Genomic DNA, 22074 nt, shown 5'->3' with positions numbered 1-22074 from the left:
CCAAAGATACCAAAATAAATGAAGAAAAAAATTAATTAAAAATCAATGATGTAGTTTGGCGAAAAACTGAATAGCTGTAGATATTGAGTATGAATTCCTCTACAAACTGCATTTTGGTTGGAAGATGAAAGCTTTTCTGATGGAATTTGAGGGGACTATATTTCATTGGGTACGTGTACGGAAAATAGGTGATTTTTTGAGTGACAAGAACTCGTAGTCTGGCTTTGCGGACCCCTGGACAGAATTAGAGCAGAACAACCCACCCTGGCAATCTGATGGATGAAAGGTAATATCTCACTTTTTCAGGTTAGTGAAGATGAAACACCTCATTTCTCCCAGCTATTTTACAGAATTTTTTGAAATTTGAATTTTAACACACGTCTCTATGGGGAATTATTTACCCGTGTGAGCCCTATAGACCGATTCAAGTGACTGTTCATGGAAGTGCGCCCTCTTAAGGCGACGCCATAACTGGGGGCCAACCAGGCCGGGTCGGCAAGCGCCGTGCGTGCGAGGCAAGGGTGCCAGCGGAAGCCAGTGCTTTTACCACCCGGCGCCAGCCGGCCAGCTAGCAATCTCTGGCGCTGGCAGCGATCGACGCATCTAGATTTGTGACAACTATAGAGTCTACTTTTTTTTTTTCGTTAGCTAATTAATAAAACTAAACAACTTATACCGACTATGAGCGAATGGGAAGATGGCATATACGGCTGAAGCCCAAACTTGAACTTCAAGGTAACTAAATATCGGTACGATCCGTGAGTGTTTGTAGACTCTATTTCTTTTGCGATGACCTGGGTACTCGCGTGTGAGCCCCTTATACTAGATCTATTCACATTTGTGTAAGAGGATAAAAACACCTGGGGAGAACTATGGCTAGGCGCAGACAGACGTCTAGATAGTAAGCCCAGACTGTTGAGCAGTTAACTGATATAATTAAATACAAATAATGAATCAGAATCTTCAGCTAGATAGTAGATATGGCGCTATCAAAGCAAGTAATAATATCAGTTAACTTAAACCTTTTTAGATATTTAAGTTTTTCTCGGACCAGCGGGGTAGAGTCTGTCTAACGTTTTTTAGATCTTGTCTAGAATTCTAGCCAACAGTCCAGACTAGATCTAGACCCGTCTAGACCTATTGACTTCTAGAACCCTATAGGATCCTACATCCTATATCATTTTCGGTTGTCACTAACTTCCGGCAAGCCTAACTAAGTAAACCAAACTGAAGGCAAATCTAGGCGTTTCTAAGCCGTATAAACTTCAGAAGTTAATTTACGTTGCCTGATGTCAACAACCAAAAATTCTGTTTAAGGTCTAAGTAACCTTGCATTTAAAATCGCGCTAACGACTAAAATTATAATCTGCAAAAGCGATTTTCAAATCAAACTTTCTTAATATGAATTATGCTTATGAAACGGATGTTTGCCACCATTCATAGCAGTTTAATATCTATAAGTATCACTTTATCAAAAATTAAATCAAATTCAGAGTTCCAGGCCCAAATTGAATATGGTCAATTTAATGCTGAACGCTTAGTGAAGAAGTAAAAATTTACAATATAAGAATTTTTTACACATCTTGAAACATTCATTTGGCTGTAGTGTAGGCTTTAAAATGTTTGTCATATAGTATAACCAGGAAGTGTATTCTAACTTTGGTAAGTATTGCACCAAGCATTAAAAAAAAAAAATAATGAATTATCAAAATCCTTGATCTGAACTTGTCTTTTGAAATGAACAACTTTATTTTACGAATATGAATATGCAGTGATTTAGCCTATATTAAATAGAGAATCTATTAGGCATAGGCCAAAGTTTGTTTCGAAAATCTGTGCATTTCTTATACCGCTGTGTTTGACTTAAGTGTATGTATTCATGCGCCAGTAGTGTCTGAATTTCACACACTGACGTGCAGCTTCCATTTCCGGTTTTTCGCCTGTTATTTGTGCACCCAAACAACTGCACAATGTGTGTGTTTTTTTCTGATCCTTTGAAGCTTTCATTTTAGATCGATATGTCTGAATTACTCAATTTATCCAAAAGAAAGGCATTAAATGCCGCTGAATGACTTTTCCACAGTGAGTAAAACACTCACAATTATTTTAGCGCGGCGGTCGCCGACCCGGCGGCCGTCGGCGGCGCATGCGGCCGCGCCCGGCTAACTATGCGCGATGGGTACGCTGGGCGCCTAGCTGCAAGTGCAACTCGCTGGGTGTAGCTATCTCGCTGGGAGCCCCCGTTGGCCCCCAGTTATGGCGGCCGTTATAGCGCCGCTAGCGGCGGTAGGTGAATAGGCCATCGAAATTGAAACGGTCTATAGAGAATGCACGCAATACATGCAAGTCTATGGGAAGTATTCATCCCATACAAGCTCTGCTGGTTTATGTTGATCTTGTATTGTGTCAGATCTCTATTCCTCCCTCCCCCTTCTCCTCCCTTCTCCCCCCCCCTCCCTCTACCTCTCTCCTCTACTCCCCCCCCCCCCACTCTATCTTGCTACAATTTCTTTTCTTAATATTATGTTCTTGTGGTACTAGATCTTAGTAAATAGCAGTCATCAGTATCACACAACTTTGAATGACTTCTTGTATTGTGTATCTTGTATTGTGTCAGATCTCTTCCTCCCTCCCCCTTCTCCTCCCTTCTCCCCCCCCCCCCTCCCTCTACCTCTCTCCTCTACTCCCCCCCCCAACTCTATCTTGCTACAATTTCTTTTCTTAATATTATGTTCTTGTGGTACTAGATCTTAGTAAATAGCAGTCATCAGTATCACACAACTTTGAATGACTTCTTGTATTGTGTATCTTGTATTGTGTCAGATCTCTTCCTCCCTCCCCCTTCTGCTCCCTACCCCCCCCCCCCCTCTACCTCTCTCCTCTGCTCCCCCCCCCCCCCCACTCTTCCTTGCTACAATTTCTTTTCTTAATATTATGTTCTTGTGGTACTAGATCTTAGTAAATAGCAGTCATCAGCATTACACAACTTTGAATGACTGTGTTAATCTTGTATTGTGTATCTTGTATTGTGTCAGATCTCTTCCTCCCTCCCCTTCCCCTCCCTACCCCTCTCTCTACCTCTCTCCTCTACTCCCCCCCCCCTCCTCAACTGTGTCTTGCTACTATTTCTTTTCTTAATATTATGTTCTTGTCACTAGATCTTAGTACATAGCAGTCAGTCATCAGTATCACACAACTTTGAATGACTGTGTTATTTTAATGTATTTCTTTGTTTTGGCTACCACTGAAACAGCTCAAAATACATAAAGTTAGTCTGTTTGACAAAACAAAGTCTTATCAAGTACTTTGTAGGCTATAAGGTGATGATGACACACCCACAATCAAGGATAACTGCCTGGATCTATGTATTCATCTTATGAAGAACTGATCAAAACTGCAAGATTTATTTTTAAAAAAACCCTAAAGGGCATGATTTTCTAAAAGTGTCCCTTTGAGAAGCTTTATAATCCTTGAAAGTGTAATTTCTCATATGATGTAGGGGAAAATATCATAAAAAACACATTTATGATGTTTAAAAGTCAAATAAGAAATATGACCTCCACTATAGGGCTCACACCTGTAAATAAAATGGACTGTCCCAGACCCCTTCACAAATTCGTACCAAAGATACCAAAATAAATGAAGAAAAAAATTAATTAAAAATCAATGATGTAGTTTGGCGAAAAACTGAATAGCTGTAGATATTGAGTATGAATTCCTCTACAAACTGCATTTTGGTTGGAAGATGAAAGCTTTTCTGATGGAATTTGAGGGGACTATATTTCATTGGGTACGTGTACGGAAAATAGGTGATTTTTTGAGTGACAAGAACTCGTAGTCTGGCTTTGCGGACCCCTGGACAGAATTAGAGCAGAACAACCCACCCTGGCAATCTGATGGATGAAAGGTAATATCTCACTTTTTCAGGTTAGTGAAGATGAAACACCTCATTTCTCCCAGCTATTTTACAGAATTTTTTGAAATTTGAATTTTAACACACGTCTCTATGGGGAATTATTTACCCGTGTGAGCCCTATAGAGAATGCACGCAATACATGCAAGTCTATGGGAAGTATTCATCCCATACAAGCTCTGCTGGTTTATGTTGATCTTGTATTGTGTCAGATCTCTATTCCTCCCTCCCCCTTCTCCTCCCTTCTCCCCCCCCCCCCCTCCCTCTACCTCTCTCCTCTACTCCCCTCCCCCCCCCACTCTATCTTGCTACAATTTCTTTTCTTAATATTATGTTCTTGTGGTACTAGATCTTAGTAAATAGCAGTCATCAGTATCACACAACTTTGAATGACTTCTTGTATTGTGTATCTTGTATTGTGTCAGATCTCTTCCTCCCTCCCCCTTCTCCTCCCTTCTCCCCCCCCCCCTCCCTCTACCTCTCTCCTCTACTCCCCCCCCCCAACTCTATCTTGCTACAATTTCTTTTCTTAATATTATGTTCTTGTGGTACTAGATCTTAGTAAATAGCAGTCATCAGTATCACACAACTTTGAATGACTTCTTGTATTGTGTATCTTGTATTGTGTCAGATCTCTTCCTCCCTCCCCCTTCTGCTCCCTACCCCCCCCCCCCTCTACCTCTCTCCTCTGCTCCCCCCCCCCCCCACTCTTCCTTGCTACAATTTCTTTTCTTAATATTATGTTCTTGTGGTACTAGATCTTAGTAAATAGCAGTCATCAGCATTACACAACTTTGAATGACTGTGTTAATCTTGTATTGTGTATCTTGTATTGTGTCAGATCTCTTCCTCCCTCCCCTTCCCCTCCCTACCCCTCTCTCTACCTCTCTCCTCTACTCCCCCCCCCCCCTCCTCAACTGTGTCTTGCTACTATTTCTTTTCTCAATATTATGTTCTTGTCACTAGATCTTAGTACATAGCAGTCAGTCATCAGTATCACACAACTTTGAATGACTGTGTTATTTTAATGTATTTCTTTGTTTTGGCTACCACTGAAACAGCTCAAAATACATAAAGTTAGTCTGTTTGACAAAACAAAGTCTTATCAAGTACTTTGTAGGCTATAAGGTGATGATGACACACCCACAATCAAGGATAACTGCCTGGATCTATGTATTCATCTTAGAAGAACTGATCAAAACTGCAAGATTTATTTTTAAAAAAACCCTAAAGGGCATGATTTTCTAAAAGTGTCCCTTTGAGAAGCTTTATAATCCTTGAAAGTGTAATTTCTCATATGATGTAGGGGAAAATATCATAAAAAACACATTTATGATGTTTAAAAGTCAAATAAGAAATATGACCTCCACTATAGGGCTCACACCTGTAAATAAAATGGACTGTCCCAGACCCCTTCACAAATTCGTACCAAAGATACCAAAATAAATGAAGAAAAAAATTAATTAAAAATCAATGATGTAGTTTGGCGAAAAACTGAATAGCTGTAGATATTGAGTATGAATTCCTCTACAAACTGCATTTTGGTTGGAAGATGAAAGCTTTTCTGATGGAATTTGAGGGGACTATATTTCATTGGGTACGTGTACGGAAAATAGGTGATTTTTTGAGTGACAAGAACTCGTAGTCTGGCTTTGCGGACCCCTGGACAGAATTAGAGCAGAACAACCCACCCTGGCAATCTGATGGATGAAAGGTAATATCTCACTTTTTCAGGTTAGTGAAGATGAAACACCTCATTTCTCCCAGCTATTTTACAGAATTTTTTGAAATTTGAATTTTAACACACGTCTCTATGGGGAATTATTTACCCGTGTGAGCCCTATAGTGTACACGTTCTTAGGAAACAAAAAATCGCGTTGGATATACATGTAGCAATCGATAATCCGTAATTTTCTATAGACAACTTTGCTCGTAACAGTGTATACGTGCCTTCCGGTTCCTGTTATTAACATTTTATCTTCTTGTTTGTTCCAAAGTTAAAACTTTCATGAAAAACTATATATATATATATATATATATATATGATATATATCATAAGAAACACAACACTATAATAATGTATTACGTGGAGGCTCTGATGTGGTAGAGTGGATGATACTCTTTGATTTTGAAACGGAGGTCCCGAGTTCGAGCCCTACCAAGTACTTACGTCCTTGGATATGATATTTTTACCCAAGATGTTCCTCTCGACCCATGTAGCTATAAAATGGGTACCTGGCAAAGCTTGGGTAATAAGAATTGCAGAGCTCTCTTAAAAAAAAAAAGAGTGCTAAAATCGGAGAGGCTATTTACCCTGGGACAATATCACTACCATTAACATTTCTGGTGTTACATCGGGCTTTTGTCCTTGAAGTACAGGATGAAAAGAGATGTACCATTTTGTGCCACTATTATATGGGTGTTTATCATAAAGACGCAATCATTTGTTTTAATCCTTTGATTTTGGACGAGAAGTTTTTGATGCCATGCACGAGCTTAGAATTATCAGCATGAAACATAGCCTAAGGTTACAGCCGTTATGTTCGTAAAAGGACTGTCGTGATAAATTTGGTGGCAATCGCACAATTACGACCTTTCGTCAGCTCTTTCTGTTTAAAATAAAATGGTAACATTTCTAGCAACCTCGTCCAATCTATATCATGACCAGCATACACGAAAAGCACTAAATTCTTGCAAGAACATTAAGATTGATGTAAGTTACAGGGTGAAGTAATTAACCCCTCGCCATCCCCCTTCCCCTCACCCCCATAAAAAAAAAACTGTTCCTGACAATTATGTTCTAAGGGTCGCCGATGTGAGTGCCCACACCAATTTCTTTTATTCGTGAAATCGTGTGTGTGTGTGAGTCGTATGACCTCCCCCCCCCATATATTCAGCATCATCAACATCTAGGAAGCTTATAGACTAAACTATATGTTTATAATTATGATATTTTATTAGACCCTGTATAGCTCAGTATTCTGTTGTGTAGTACACGCATCATTTCAAGGCCACGACCGTCGCGGACAGGTAACAAGCAACGTTTGATACTCGGCTCAGGGCATATTATAATGTACTGAATCGTGGTAACTTTGTAGACGAGGAAGTACTCATAGATGGTACTTCTCATACTGGCGGGCGGTCACTGTACGGCGTTCAAGTTGTGAAGAACATTTACACAGTGATGCGATATCCCTATGTACTGAAAGGTGAAAGTATTTAAGCAAAACTGACAAAAAAAAATGAGATCAATACACTCCAAACCTATTCTCTTCTCACTGGTGATGGCACGTATACCTCACAAGAATTTTCTCTTCAGATATATACATAAATGGCGCCGTGACCATGTCATTTGATAACTTAAATACATTGTATATTATATTGTTCTTATAGCAAACCTACTTAATTACATATTGTTTGATACAACGTTAATTGATTCCGTAATGACTGTATGACTTAGATTCAGTTTCGATCCCTTATGATGTAACAATTCACTTACAGATGTAAATATTTGAACTATTTTGTATTCATGCAATCACGTTGTGTTAATGATTGTATCTTTTTTTAATAAGAATGAATGAAATGAAATGAATTATAATGATTCTGAAAAAACAAGTTTTACTTTATTAATGGTCTATTCATAATCTTGATTGAGATTGGCAGTCTGCCATAAATTATCAACATATAGAGCTTGCAAAATAGCTTTTTGTAAATCAGACATCACCACCACCAAATATAACGACAACAAAGAGCCAACCAAACTAGCTGGGCGTGGTTATAGTAATGATGGTGGGATATTGTAAGAAGTATGATGCCAAATAAATCACCAATTATTATTTGGCATGTACTTTAAAATTGCAGTCATGCTTCAGCTAAATCGCAAGTCTATGTCGTAGAAAACTAGAAATTGAAATGCCTTCGGCAAGAGAATGTGTCTCCCCGGCGTGTTTTCGCGTTGCAGTGAGTGGACGGACTGAGACCAGTAAAATGTTCCTATTCATGCCGTGGGGCAAAGCACCCTGCAAGTATCCGAGGAGCGTGAATCGTTATGCGCTCGAACTAAATTGACACCTCTTATACCTCATAATCCTATCTACACGGCGGTCGTCGGCGGAGCTTGCAGCGTAGTAAGGCGATGAAATGGCACCTCGGTTCTTGGGCTCAGCTAACACATTTTCACTCCACTTAAAAACCGCATGGAGAATATGAAAATAATATGCACGAACCCCGATCAAAGCAAATCCACTTATTCTGCCTCGACGTAGGACCTAAGTACCAAATCTGAGTAGCTCGCGAGCGTACGACTCTCGAAGGTTGCGTTTCAACGTTCAGGAACTCTATATACGATCATGAATTTGAAAGTGCGTTTCCCATTTCCTTGTAGCAGGGTAATGTAGTCAACAACAACAACAACAACAAAAACTGACGCATTCCTCTATTCTTATACTCACATACACTTCTTTAATTGTTGGATTAGGTTGATTTCGGAAACGTCTGCACATGAAAGTGTTCTGATACTTCGCTGAAAATAGCATTATATCACGTTCGATTACCTACAATGAGTATAAAGGAATTGTTATTCTTTTTTCCTCGCACATTTCACTACCATCCCTTCCAAAAATGATATATATTTTTTTTTTTATTGTTTAAAATCGTTTTTAAAATGACTAAGATATCCGAAAAAAAGTGAAACAATGTGGTTCGAATAGAAGGTGAGTCCCACCACCTTTTATGATAGGATCACTTTGCTTTGGGATATCGTAGCCATTTCATAACCGATTTTCATCAAATAAACTTTAAATTCTTCGCAGAATGTATAAGTTCTTTAATATTTCATATAAGTGGTTTCTAATCATCTCACAAACGGTTAAAACCTGAATCCCCATCTCAACCAAAACTATACCATCCATTTGATAAGGGAAGCAGGCTGGTGGAATCATCGTAATGGTGTCGTCGCGTTTCAAAAATGAAGACAAGAGCACTCACTCTCTGGGAAATTATAATCGACTCATCGCGCACGTCTTGAAAAGGGGCGAACTAAAAGAAAAGACTTCGTGTATCTACGGACGATGTGACACACCCAATTCATCTTATCCCAGGGGTATGCATATGCCACTGAGGCGGGGTATATAGACCTATTTATCTGGGGTCTATTAAGATATCCTCGTAGGTGTTAAAATGGTGATGGTATAGGATGAACCATTGATCTTTCAGCCACTTTATGATTGTGTGGATGAATTAGGTGACAGAAAATGTTGAATACCTCAGATTCATTTATTTCTTTACGGTGTTTCATTGTTTGTCGACGTGTATTTATACAGATACCAGTGTACATAAGTTTCTTCTATTAACGATCACGAAGATAGTAATGAAAAAACAAACAAAAACAAACAAACAAACAAACAAACAAACGATGAGACGATGTTAACTGGGACTAATAATTGTTAAGAAAAATAAAGGAAGAAATCAGAGAATTTGCTATGCTCTGTTATGTTCTGCTATTCTGTATATACACTATACGATTTGCTTTCAGCTTTGTGGTGAAATCTTCTTGCATGATTTTTCAAGTATTTGTTTATGATCGTAAACATGGGCCTCGTCGTTATTTGAATGATTGTGTCTAAACAATTATCGGTTTTCGTATGTTTGTTATTTCTTTTCATTACAATGACTTAACATATATAAAAGTATTACACGCATGATCATTTTCAGGACGTGTATGAGTGTGATGGGTACGGCGGAACAAAGGTTCCCTGCATGACGGGGGTGGGGGGAGGGGGGGGGGAGATGAAATAAAGAACCTATCCTGCGAGAGAAAAGGGCATCAGCTTTCGTACAACCGGTCGCAGGTGACAGGGGTGTCAAGATGATAATATGCAGATAATTAACGTCACACTACTGCACAACCCGGGACCATCAGTTGCCTAATGATCGCAGAATTCACTGCAGTAGGCCGTGTAATATATACTTTTCCTGTAATGTATAGGGACAATTTGCAGAGCAAGATGAAACACATGCGCAATATGCTATATGAAACCATTTCCCTAATTTGAATAGATCGCGCAATCCATTGACCACACTACAGCAATAAAACAATATCTCACTTATCAGCCTATATCTACTTCCCCGCCCCCCCCCCCCCGCAAGATGGAATACAGCTAATACATATGATTTTTGCGAAGCAAATAGCTTTTTATGTTGTTTTTTGTTTGTTTGAATGGTTACGTCGTTTAGAGCGTTTGCCATAGTGTTTTTCATAAAATTGTTCTGCGTGCAGAGTTCGCATACAATGCCAAATTTTCCTCAAACTTGGCTGTATCTAAACCTTATAAAGCAATTAAAGCTTATTTCTCATAAAAAAAAAAACAGAGTTCTGTCTTCCTGATGACTGTTCATTTGTTTCCATTTTGACCCTTACTCTAAGAAAAAAAAAACCCAATAAATTGCCCTTGATCATTTTTAAAGGAAAGAAGATTATATAAAAGATGTCGATTGCAACCAAGTTACACCGTTATATTCTCAAAAAGATGCAAATGACTGGAGATATCGTGTAAAGTTGTAGCAACAATATTGGCTATCGTAATCATGGAGCTAGTGTTGTTGTTCCTGGACCTCTCCAAGGCCTATGACACCATAGACCACAGCATACTACTTCACAAATTATCACATTATGGTATCAGAGGAAAGGCCTTGGAGTGGTTCAGGAGTTACCTTACTAATCGAAAACAAGTTGTATTTATCAACGGACATGCATCGACTACGTAAAATGTTAACTGTGGTGTTCCTCAAGGAAGCTTATTAGGTCCCCTTTTATTTATTCTCTATGTTAATGATATGTCAAATTCTTCAAACATCCTCTCTTTCTTATTATTTGCGGATGATACTAATGTATTTTTATCTGATTCTGATTCTGATCGATTAATTGATATTTTAGATAGTGAATTAACGAAGTTACTCCAGTGGATAAGAGCGAACAAATTATCAATAAATTTGCAAAAAACTAAATGCATGCTGTTCAGTAATTCGCTGGAAAAATTACCGAGAAATATTTTCCTGGAAGACACGGTCATAGAAGAAGTTTCTTCCATCAAATTTTAGGTTTGATTCTGGACAAGAAACTTATCTGGGGTTCGCATATTGATTCTGTATGTCGTGTTATTTCAAGGAATATAGGTGTTATAAACAAAGTTCAATTTTATCTTTCCAAAAATGTACTTTTTATGTTATATTCTACTTTGATGCTACCTTACTTAAATTATGGGATATTCGCATGGGGAAACACTTTTTCTACTTATACAGAAAGAATAGTATTATTACAGAAAAAAGCTCTTCGTATCATTTGTCACGAATCGTGGAGAAGTCATACTAATAATTTATTCCACGAAAATAATATTTTGAAAATGTATGACCTCTATCGTTTGCAATTAGGACAATTCATGTATAAACTCACCAACCATTCTCTCCCCCTTGTGTTTGATTCCATGTTTTTAAAGAATGAAATTGTTCATGCTTATCCAACCCGTCAATCCCATGAATATCATTTGCCTTTGACTAGGACGGTTTTTGCAAAATCTTTATTCTACTTTTCTGGACCAAAATTTTGGAATTCTCTTGATAATAATATAAAAGAAGCTTTAAGTTTTTATACATTTTCTTTGAAGTTAAAGAATCATTTAAAAACTTCGTATGCAGCATAATAATTCATTCTTTTTTTTTTTACTTTTGATTTTCAAAGTTGTTGTTGTTTCGTTAATCTCACTACTCTTTGTTCATCAGCGAGCCCGTGCTTCTGTGCCTCCAGTGCCCTGGTTATAGCATGACCCACCATTTCCCTCTCCTCTCCCCCCCCCCCCCCCCCCCCTTGTCCACCTCGGACTTATATACCTTCTTCACTACTATATCTTTCTATCCTCTCATCAATCTTTCCTTACAAGAGAGCCGCCATGTGTTTGTTAATGTGCGTCCGTATGTGTGAATGTATGTGTGTATTACTCTGTCTGTCTTTTTTTTTTTTTGCTACCGCTAAGGGAAATTTTTTTTTTTTTTTGCAATCATATTTTTTTTTCTCTATGAGGGGACTGCATTCTACAAGCTCTGCTTTTTAGCAGTCCCCTCCATTTCCAGCAATATTGTTTATGCATTTACCACAGTGACGTTACAGTTATTTGTATCTCTGTTGATAATCTACCTGTATCTCTTTTACAATGTTATTCTGTTCATCGCATTGTGGTACTGATTTCATGACGTCTGTGTATGTGAGCCTTTCTTTGTATTTCTAATTATTTGTTTGTTGGAAGTGAAATAAATCAACTTGAACTTGAAAGTGTTGTAGCTCCATGGTCTAATCAAGAAGGTGGCAGAAGTCACCTCCCTGGTATAATCTAAAAAGTTGCGTATTCGGTGAAGAACGGCATTACAAAGTATCATGAAAATGCGATTTAATGGTCCTTGAAGCATGCTGCCATCCTTTTCGTTATTATCTTCTCATGATGGCAAGACGGGCAATTAATTACCGTTGTCAGGTGAAGGAGTGACACTACCAAGGTCTGTCAGTCAGAATTTCAGAAATGAAGAAGAGACTCAGATAAACAGTAAAACCCTTGTCTGGTTTTCATATACATGTACATGTAAGTCTAAATGAAAAAAAAAATGAACAATTTTCTTTTTCCTGACTTGGCATCATCGTCGTTACCATTATCACTACTTGGTTATCATTTGGAAAAAGATTTAATCAATTTATACTACATCAAAATACATTAATGGGCAATCATGGCCTTGTATAGTCACGTGACTTCCGCCTTTCTCCGTCACGGTAATACTTACACTTAAAAGTCGCTTGACGGATCCTTTGTCTGTACTGACTTTGGCCTTCTTCATGGCTGAGACGTTGGCGCCGATCCACGTGATGAGGATGAACTTTGCTCGTTTGCTCATCTCGTCACCAGTCTCCACGCGCACGTATCCGTAAGCCCGGTCGTCATCTATGCAAATTAAGAAGAGAGACATTGATCACCTGACCTTTTAGGAAAGACGCGGGTTAATTTGAAGGTACCCTGAGTAATTCATGCGATATTTTTCGAGGGCAGATTTTCCAATCTGCTTCAGGAAATGGTCAGTGCATGTAAGAAGCAGTGAATAGGTAATAATTCATCTCGTGCTTGGACAAATGAGGCCAAAACAAGTCAACCGTCTCCTAAGCTGTTTGTCGCTAATAATCATGTTCTTCATTCAGGTTGACTTGAATAAGTAATATTCCCTGAGAATATTCTATCATTATGTGATTATATTCTATAATCATCAAGTGAACTCCCAAGACGTTCATCATGTGCAACGTGGATGGCGTGCTTTATGTGAATGTATCATTTTGTAAAGCATTCTGTAAAATCCACGTGGTCATGTTCCTACTCCAAGATTAGATTGAGTTCTTTTCTGAAGTACTGTTTCATGATATGTCCGAATGATTATTCGATCTGAAGGAAGTGTGACATAGATAAGAAAAAAAACCCCACCAACGTAATGAACAACTGAATATCCGCAAGTGATTTAACACGCATGATGTTCAGTAACCAGCAGTAAAAAAATGAAATATCAACGTAGTCACGTAATAAGGAAGTTGTTTCCGTAATAGATAATACTAATGATATCTGCTTTGCTGCTCCTTGTCGTGAATTTCACGTTATACTCTTAAAGACATGGACAAACCCACAAGACTATGCTCAGGACATATCAAGGCTAGCAAAGTATTGTAGTACATACATAATCACGCTCCAGGAGAGAGAGAAAGCTGAGACGTTTTAACAAGGCTCGAAATAAGAGCAGACTGTTCAAATTCATGGTTATAAGAATGTATTCCTTATGTACAGTGACGGATCCAGGCGGGGCGCATCGGGGGCGCGCCCCCTTTACTTTTTTTTTTTGTTAAAACAAAAGAAATAAAAAGAGCAAAATGCGGGGGGGGGGGGGGGGCATGCGCCCCCCTTTAATTTTGTAAAGGCGCCCCCTCTTTACGGAATTTCTGGATCCGCCCCTACCGGGGTATGTGTGTTCGTAAGTGTGCGTGTGTGTGTGTGTGTGTGTGTGTGCGCGTGTATGTTCATGTGTGTATACTGATTTCACATGTCATTTGACCATGGAAGGTGTTTTGAGATACAAAGCTTGTCACATTAAATGTCACTATAAAATCTACCGAGATTTACATAGTAAATAATTTGTAGTATAGTGTAAACCGTTCTAGACTTTTTCGTTCTGGTCTTTCTCTATACATTGTATTGTTAATACAATGTAATGCCGACATCCTACACGGACATTTTTTTTTTTTCATACATACAAATGCATTTACAAATGCAAAGACATCGAAAGAAACAGTAACCTGCATATCATATTTCAAAATTAGACACGCGGGCATAACGTGACACTAAATACGCCAGTGTGGAGTGAAACAATAATCCAGTTTCAGGGAATGGCGGGTTGCTGGGTCGAAAATAGTCTCGAAAGTGCCGCCATCAAGATTGGTAAAGTTTCGGTGCAATAAACGTCTTCACCTAGAACGGAATAATGGCGATAAATTTCAACGACAGACATATACCTGACAACAGTTTATGAGAGGTTCCTCACCTATTCAGGTAGATACAAAACCACTCACCCTTATAAAGTGTTTCCGTGTGGATATATAGGATATCATTTTTCACGGAAAGATTTAAAGCGAAGCGCTTGGCTGAAAGATATAGCATAACCTTCAAAGCCATCTGCACCCAACACGCGATAGAGATTTTTTTTTAAAGGAAGTGATCGCATAACCTTGTGAAATTCGTTAAGTGTTTGTGCAACGTAGATTAAACGAAAAGATACAGGTTAATGATCCTGTAACTCTTCGTATAAACGCATAATGGGAAATCGCCGTAATAAGCCGGGCGTAAGTAAACGTTTTCCTTCCTGTCCTACAGTCTGCTGCCTGTAAAGGGCACTGTCTACTTCCGGGTCATGGGATAAGGTAGCCCTTCCCAGGGTTGGAAGAGGAAGAAGCGGGGATTGCAGTTTGCTAATCACGCAGAAAACACGCGACAATCACTATGTACTTAACTTGCTGTAGGTCGCCGTTTTCCAGTGATGCTGTATAATGATGTGAGATAGATTCAAAAGCCCCTTTAACGTAAACAGAAGGTACTCAGGTAACTTTCGAGCGTAACCTCAAGGGTATTGCTGTTTCGCTGGATATGTTTTGCTGGAAGGGTTTTCATTTCAAGATCTTTAATATGATTAGAATGTACGTGCCAAGAAGTAACCAATTACATGGTGCGAATGAAAGTGCATGATTTCTGTGGATGTGAATTCAATCCTTAAAAGGATGGTATATACATGTATAATAGTATTGCAAGATATCAAGAAACCACCATGAAATAGCACAGGGCATACCAGTCTAAGAGGAATCAGAGGTGTTTTTTTTTGATGAAAATTGGTTTTGGAATGGCCGAGACATCCAAAAACACAGTAAAACAAAGCAAACGTAACTAACAGTAGGCCCCACCTTTTATTGGGATTGCTCTGTTTTGGAAATCTCAGCCATTTTAAAACAAATTTTCATCAAATGATAAATACTGGATTCCTCTTGGAATAACTTGCTCTTTCATATGTCATAAAAGTTTCTTATTATTTCTTCAAAAATGTTGAAAACCTGAAGTTAGGTCTCAACCAATTGCAACCGACGCTTTGGCGTCCATTTAAACTGGGCAGTTTGAAATATTATTTCAGATGTACACAATATCATCACGGAAGGCTTTGAACATTAACCAGGTGATGAAAGTCAAGTGTATACATCATTACGAAGCAGCTTGAGACAGCACATTAAAAATGTAGGTAAGCCGGAAAAAAAAGAAGATCTTTTGGTGGCGGTTTGCATGGCTAAGCTACCGATCAAGGACAGTCTCTTTATATGGCGAAACTGAAAATGGTAAGCACTTATGAGCGAGTTAATTGAGGATTTCCATTGTCTGATAGTTCCTAAAACATTATAGAACACCGAGTTACAATTGGAATTCGTGATTATGACATTAGAAGGAGTAAACTCGTGCTTTCAATTACTATAAGACAAAGCTTGATAGTCAATATAAAACACACAAAATATTGCAACCGATGGGCAAATTGCATTGACGTGACAAAACAACAACAACAACAACAACCAACTCGACGCAAGAATTCGTTAAAGGAACCCCAAACCCAAAGAGAAATGTGGATTGAATGAAAGCAATTATTAGAACACATCAGTGAAAGTTTGAGGAAAATCGGACAATCGATGCAAAAGTTATGAATTTTTAAAGTTTTGGTGTTAGAACCGCTGGATGAGGAGACTACTGGAGTTCATGACGTCATATGTGGACAACAATACAAAGAAAATATAAAGAGAATTCCACAGAAATTCATTTTTCAGGAAAATTACACATTCCATCAACTTGATACTGACATATACGTTAAGTGTAGCAGCTATTCCCCCTGCTTTCTGAAAGCGGTTACTCAAGTGCTCTTTCATTATGCTAGAAAAGTGATTTGTGTGTGTGTGGAATTCCCATTATATTTTATTTATATTGTTGTCCACATATGACGTCATAACCTATATTAGTCTCCTCATCCAACGGTTCCAACACCAAAGCTTTAAAAATTCATAACTTTTGCATCGATTGTCCGATTTTCCTCAAACTTTCACTGATGTGTTCTACTAATGTTGCTGACTTTCAATCAATCCACACTTCTCTTTAGGTTTTGGTTTCCTTTAACCAGGTGATGAAAGTCAAGTGTACTAGTATGCATTATTTTCAACAGTCTGAGACAGCAGATTAAAATGTAAGCCCCCCCCCCCCCCCCCTAAAAAAAAAAATAAGATATTTCGGTGGCGGTTTGAATGTCTTAGCGACCGATCGAAGACAGTCTCTTTATAAAACGAAATTGAAAATAGTAATCACTTTTGAGCAAGTTAATTGGCGTTCACTTAAACTGGGCAGACGGAAATATTATTTCGGATGTACACATCATCACGGAAGGCTCTGGGTGATGAAAGTCAAATGTATGTATCATTATGAATAGCCCTATAGGCAGCAGATTTTAAAAAAATGTAAGCCGAAAAAAAAAAAAGATCATTCGGTGGCGGTTTGCATGGCTAAGCGACCGATCAAGGACAGTCCCTTTGTACAACGAAATTGAAAATGGTAAGCACTTATGAGCAAGTTAATCGAGGAATTCCATTGTGTATAGTTCATAAAACATTCTATAGAACACCGATTTACAATTGGAATTCATGATGACATTGGTGGGAGAAAACTCGTGCTTTCAGTTACTATAGACAAAGCTTGATAGTCATGAAACACATGAAATATTGCAACCCATGGTTAGATTGCATTGACGTAACAAACAAAAAACAAAAAAACACACAACTCGACACAAGAATTCATCAATTTAGATACGCAGGGCTACCTGCTGGATGCTAATGAATTAGAACCAGTGCTGGAAATCAGGCGGAAGCTCGGTAGTCTAAGTGGATACGATGCCTGTCCGGTAATCAGGAGATCATTGGTTCGAACCCAACCGGAGTATGTATGTCCATTAATTTTATCATTATTTTTTCAATCATAGCTACTTCTAAAACACTGAATAATCGATGCTATTTATGAAGAGGAAGAGCGATTTGTCAATCAGGTGCATTAAAAACAACTCGACGCAAGAATTCCTTCATTTGAATAACTACATGGGTATCGTTGCATTTTAATCACTTTAAATGTATTCATATTCTTTTTGGGGGGCATTCTGATGTTATTGTATTCCATGTCCTCATTACTGTGCATTTAGTTTAGTGTGGGGGGGGGGGGGGGACAAACTCGTTAGCATAGAATCGGCAAGTCATGAACCTTAGGTGCTCATATGTTAACCATGTTTCCCAGGAAAACCTATTAACACCTGCGAAAAGTCTGATTGATTTTTGTTATTTTTCGTATAAAAGACAACGGCTGGATACTCCATATTCAGCGATGCCAACATGACATCGCTGGCCTTCCGTGTGGTCCAAAACGTCAAAATTACAAACACGATATAAAACATAAAATACATAAATTGAACTAAAAATCGCATATTACAATTGGTACATTCAAGTTTCGAGAGGAAAAGAAGTAAGGGAAAAAGAAGGGGGAAAACAACCCGCAGCTTAGACCTATATAACCTGCTATAATTAAAGTATAACCACAACAATACAGATTATTATTAATCATTGACCAAAAAAAAAATCGTATCAGAGGGCAGTGACTTTACAAGTAGGCCTACTAGTATACCTATTTTAGATTTGAATATATCAACAGTGGGGAAAGTCTGAAGAGATTTCAGAATATCTAGAGAACGAGTTAGCGTAATAAATAGCAGCAATCGTGGCGCATAATTATCTGCACTTACTGCTCTGAACTCCAAACGGCACTATTGCAGAAGGTTACATGTCCCTCGCCTTCAACACGGGACGTTTATAGCATTCCTGCCAAACTCCGAGGTTGTAACATTCTGCATATTAGCCAGTCATTATCTGTATTATAATAGCCAAGGTTAGCAAACTATGCTAACCAATAGCATATCTCGCTGCTTCCTGATACATCACTTTACCACAAAGCGACGCAAAATATCAATCGCTTAGAATGTAGCTTTATGTGCACAGAATACGAAACTCAACTCTGTCTACGGCGTTAAAATCATCATCATTTCATCGATTGGTATTGTTTGCGACTTGATTGCGCGAAAAAAAAAAAAACTCTACCATTGGCGGACATCCCATAATGTTCTGCCCATTAAAGAGCAGCATGTTAGCGATCCGCCATCACTTAACCAGTATTTGGTTTACATAATAAATTGATGTGACAAAAAGGCGCTGTTTTTCCATGGCACTGTCGTTATTTTATCACGTTACATATCACAACACAAAGGCGAATATCATATACTGTACGTCTTAAGCCCTGCCTTGTATGTACGGGGCCGAAAATCAGGTGCCGTTGCTAGATTCCCCAGCCAGATACTCTGATACACTTTGTACTACACTGTAGTACCTTCAATACAAGGAGCCTGTGTTTGAAGCTCCCGATTACACCTCCCTGATACAACCCATATACCGGTACCATTCTGCACGCTTGAAAACTGAAGCCTACTAGAAATATCGCATTTAAGGCGATATTTTGTAGCTACAACCTTTTAGAATCAATTAAACTCCATGGCTTTGTTTATCTTTTGCCCAATTCAAACTTTCAATGTTCTTTTTGAGTAGCTTACAAGGTCCTCATCATGATTCTTTTCTCTTTTTCATAGATTTATGAGTAAAGATTTGGGTGAGAAGAACATAAACGTTATTTTCTTCAGAGGGACCTCAAGTTGGGAGATATTCATAATGTCAAAAATTTTCATCTGTTTAGAAATAACATTTTTTGAAAAGCACATGATATTAGTTTCGCCACCTTGTTTGGATAACGCAGTAAGAAATATTTTTTTTATAACAACTCTTCATAACTCGAATATTCCTAATTCAGATCAATAGGAGCCTCCACAAAAAAACTGAAATGACATGCTTAAAAGTTTGATGGCACAACCCCAAAATGTGTCTAGTGGTTATGTATACATTCCTTGAACCAAGTTTCGTTTGACCTATGACCCTTGACCTTTGACCCACGGCTCACATTCTACCCCAAATAATCTTTATCTGATAACATATAGGGCCTATGCACATAATTTTCATGACAATACTTTGAGCCATTTTGATTAGATGAAAAAGAAATTAAGTGTATACATTGAGTCATTTTTAAGGTAAGCAGAAAATATTCCAATTTCCGCATCGAATAGCGTAATTCTAGTATTTCAGCCTGACCTTCTTATCCTTGACCTTTGACCCGTGATCCAAAACTTCCCAAGAGACTCGTTTTAAGGCAACGTCTTTGACGGAAGTTTGAAATCTTTCATTGCAAACTTGTTTGCTTGTGAGACCATATCCTGTGGCACCCTGATAATATTTCAAATGGATGAAAAACTACAATTTACTCTAGACACACCTAGGTAAAACTTGTACAACTCACCCCCAAGTTTAGCTAGAAATTCATCATACAACAGACCAGTTCCGGTTAGCGTCACCTTGGTTCCTTCATATTTGAGCAGCATCCTGGAAAGAAGAAGAAGAAAAGAACACCAGAAATTAGAGATCAACGATTAGAGGAGCACCCTTCACGAAAAACAAAAACAAAAACAAAACAAAACAAAAGGAAAGGAAAAGAGAAGAGACGCAAACCAGGTGCGCCGGATCAGAATAAACACAAAATAATCACAATTTGAGTAGCATCCTGAGGAAAAGAGAAGAAACGTAAGCCACACAAGAGTGATCAGAATAGAAGAAAAACAGCAGCAGCAGCAACAACAACAACAATCTTATCAACATCCTGAGGAAGAGAAGAGAAGTTAACCGGAAACGAGAAATCAAAGTAAAATTAAAAGGAAACAAACAAATAAATAAATAAATGAGTAAACAAGCAAACAAACTAGAGAATGAAAGCGAAGAATACATTTCACATTGAATGACAAAGTAACGAAGATATGAACTGAGTGGGCGAGAATATCAGACGGAGAGAATGATTAACGCACTTGCACAAAAAAAAAGTTACAGCAATTTTTACAGTTTTAGATATAATTTACCGAATAAAGTTATTTTGGACGCAACTACTATATGAAAATTAGCTGAGGTGACGATATCATGATTCATATTCTCTCATTACTTTTTCACAAAAACATAATTGCTACTACTGCTGCTACTACTACTACTACTACTACTAATCATAATGATAATGATAACAAGAAGAATAAGGATAAGAATAAGAATAACATGTTTTGGGCCAATGATTCGCAACTGCAACCTTTTCCCCTGGAATTTGTAACTACTATGGTGAAATGCAACACAACAAAAATTAATGTAAGATTTTTATTGAGTATTTTTGTTTTATTGATTTCATGTGGAAATAAGTAAGATTGGTGAATTTTGTAGGTACAGGTGAATGAGAAATCTATGAAATTATGATATTACCATCTCATATGATATGATTAATGTAGTTTGTTCTTGGTTCTTACTAATATCACCGTTTCTTGAAAACGTTTTATGCTTGAAAATGAAATTAATTACTTCCGTCAATACACTTTCATGAAACCTGGTCCGTTCTGTTTGTTTAATTTTCAAAGTTTGTTAAAGCTGATTTGACTTGATGGGGCATTGCACTGATTGCATGAACACCTGCAGTTATGTTGTCTTGTTGGTATAACGCTATATGCAAGGAGTATATACTCTGCAGGTCATTTCGAGTTTAAATCAGTTTAAAAAAAAACAAACATCCTAGGCATTGTATTTTGGATTGAATGAAACGCAACAATAAGATTTTGTCATAAACATTTACAAATGTCCGGCTGTCAGTTAGGGCAACTGAATAAGGAATGTGTTGTGATCCCCTGATAGGCCCCGAATTGAATATAAGGAATTTCACCCCTTTTTTATAAGTATTGTGAATGGGCCTTCTCGAATTGTAGGGACATAATGTAGAGCTTTTCATTACCTGGTTAGATCTGATCTGTAAGACGACAAAAGCTATCAACATAACATTTTACAATACCTCATATATTATAACTGTCATCCAACTTGGCAAAGTATTAAACTAATCAAACATGTGCTTCATGTCTAACTTTGTATCTCTGAATCCTAAACGGATTCTGTATTACCTGTAATATTTAAAGGGCGAAAATGGTTCATACGTAATTTTTTAGGTATCAACTTGATACTGAAGATACTTGCTATGATTGTATCGGTGACATTACATTGCACAACTCATTTTCGCAGACTAATACGTCTTGTGAAAATACAACACTACTCCAAGTTCAAGTCGACTGTGACAGATATTGCAAAACAACAACAGCAACAACAAACAAACAAACAAACAACAGACGGACGGAATGATCGAAGTTTCATCAAAGTAGAAAAGGTGTTGAGGTTTAATACTAAAATTTACATGCTTTCATCATTGGTCGTTCATTTCTCCTTGCATCAGTCAATATTCCTCGGACCACATCCTTTCAAACCTCCACCCCCTTATACCACCCTCTCGCACCCCTATCCCTACCCCGGC

At 38.1% G+C, this 22074-nt stretch overlaps 1 protein-coding gene across 1 annotated transcript in view; it reads right to left on the bottom strand.

Moving 5' to 3' along the window:
* LOC139740828 (coactosin-like protein) overlaps nt 1-22074 on the bottom strand; it is a 34262-nt gene that overhangs the window by 6000 nt on the left and 6188 nt on the right. The window contains exons 2-3 of the mRNA XM_071651400.1: nt 19993-20075; nt 12737-12894 (exon numbers count right to left, since the gene is read on the bottom strand). Of these exons, the coding sequence (XP_071507501.1) occupies nt 12737-12894; nt 19993-20075 (241 nt within the window). The remainder of the gene's footprint in view (nt 1-12736; nt 12895-19992; nt 20076-22074) is intronic.

The sequence above is a fragment of the Diadema antillarum genome, unplaced genomic scaffold (assembly GCF_040938485.1).
Source record: "Diadema antillarum isolate AM-2024a unplaced genomic scaffold, OU_Dant_1.0 seq00000886_RagTag, whole genome shotgun sequence".
NCBI classification, from domain to species: Eukaryota; Metazoa; Echinodermata; class Echinoidea; order Diadematoida; family Diadematidae; genus Diadema; species Diadema antillarum.
The sequence above is the reverse complement of the archived record's forward strand: the minus strand, read 5'-3'. Positions and strand labels throughout refer to the sequence as shown.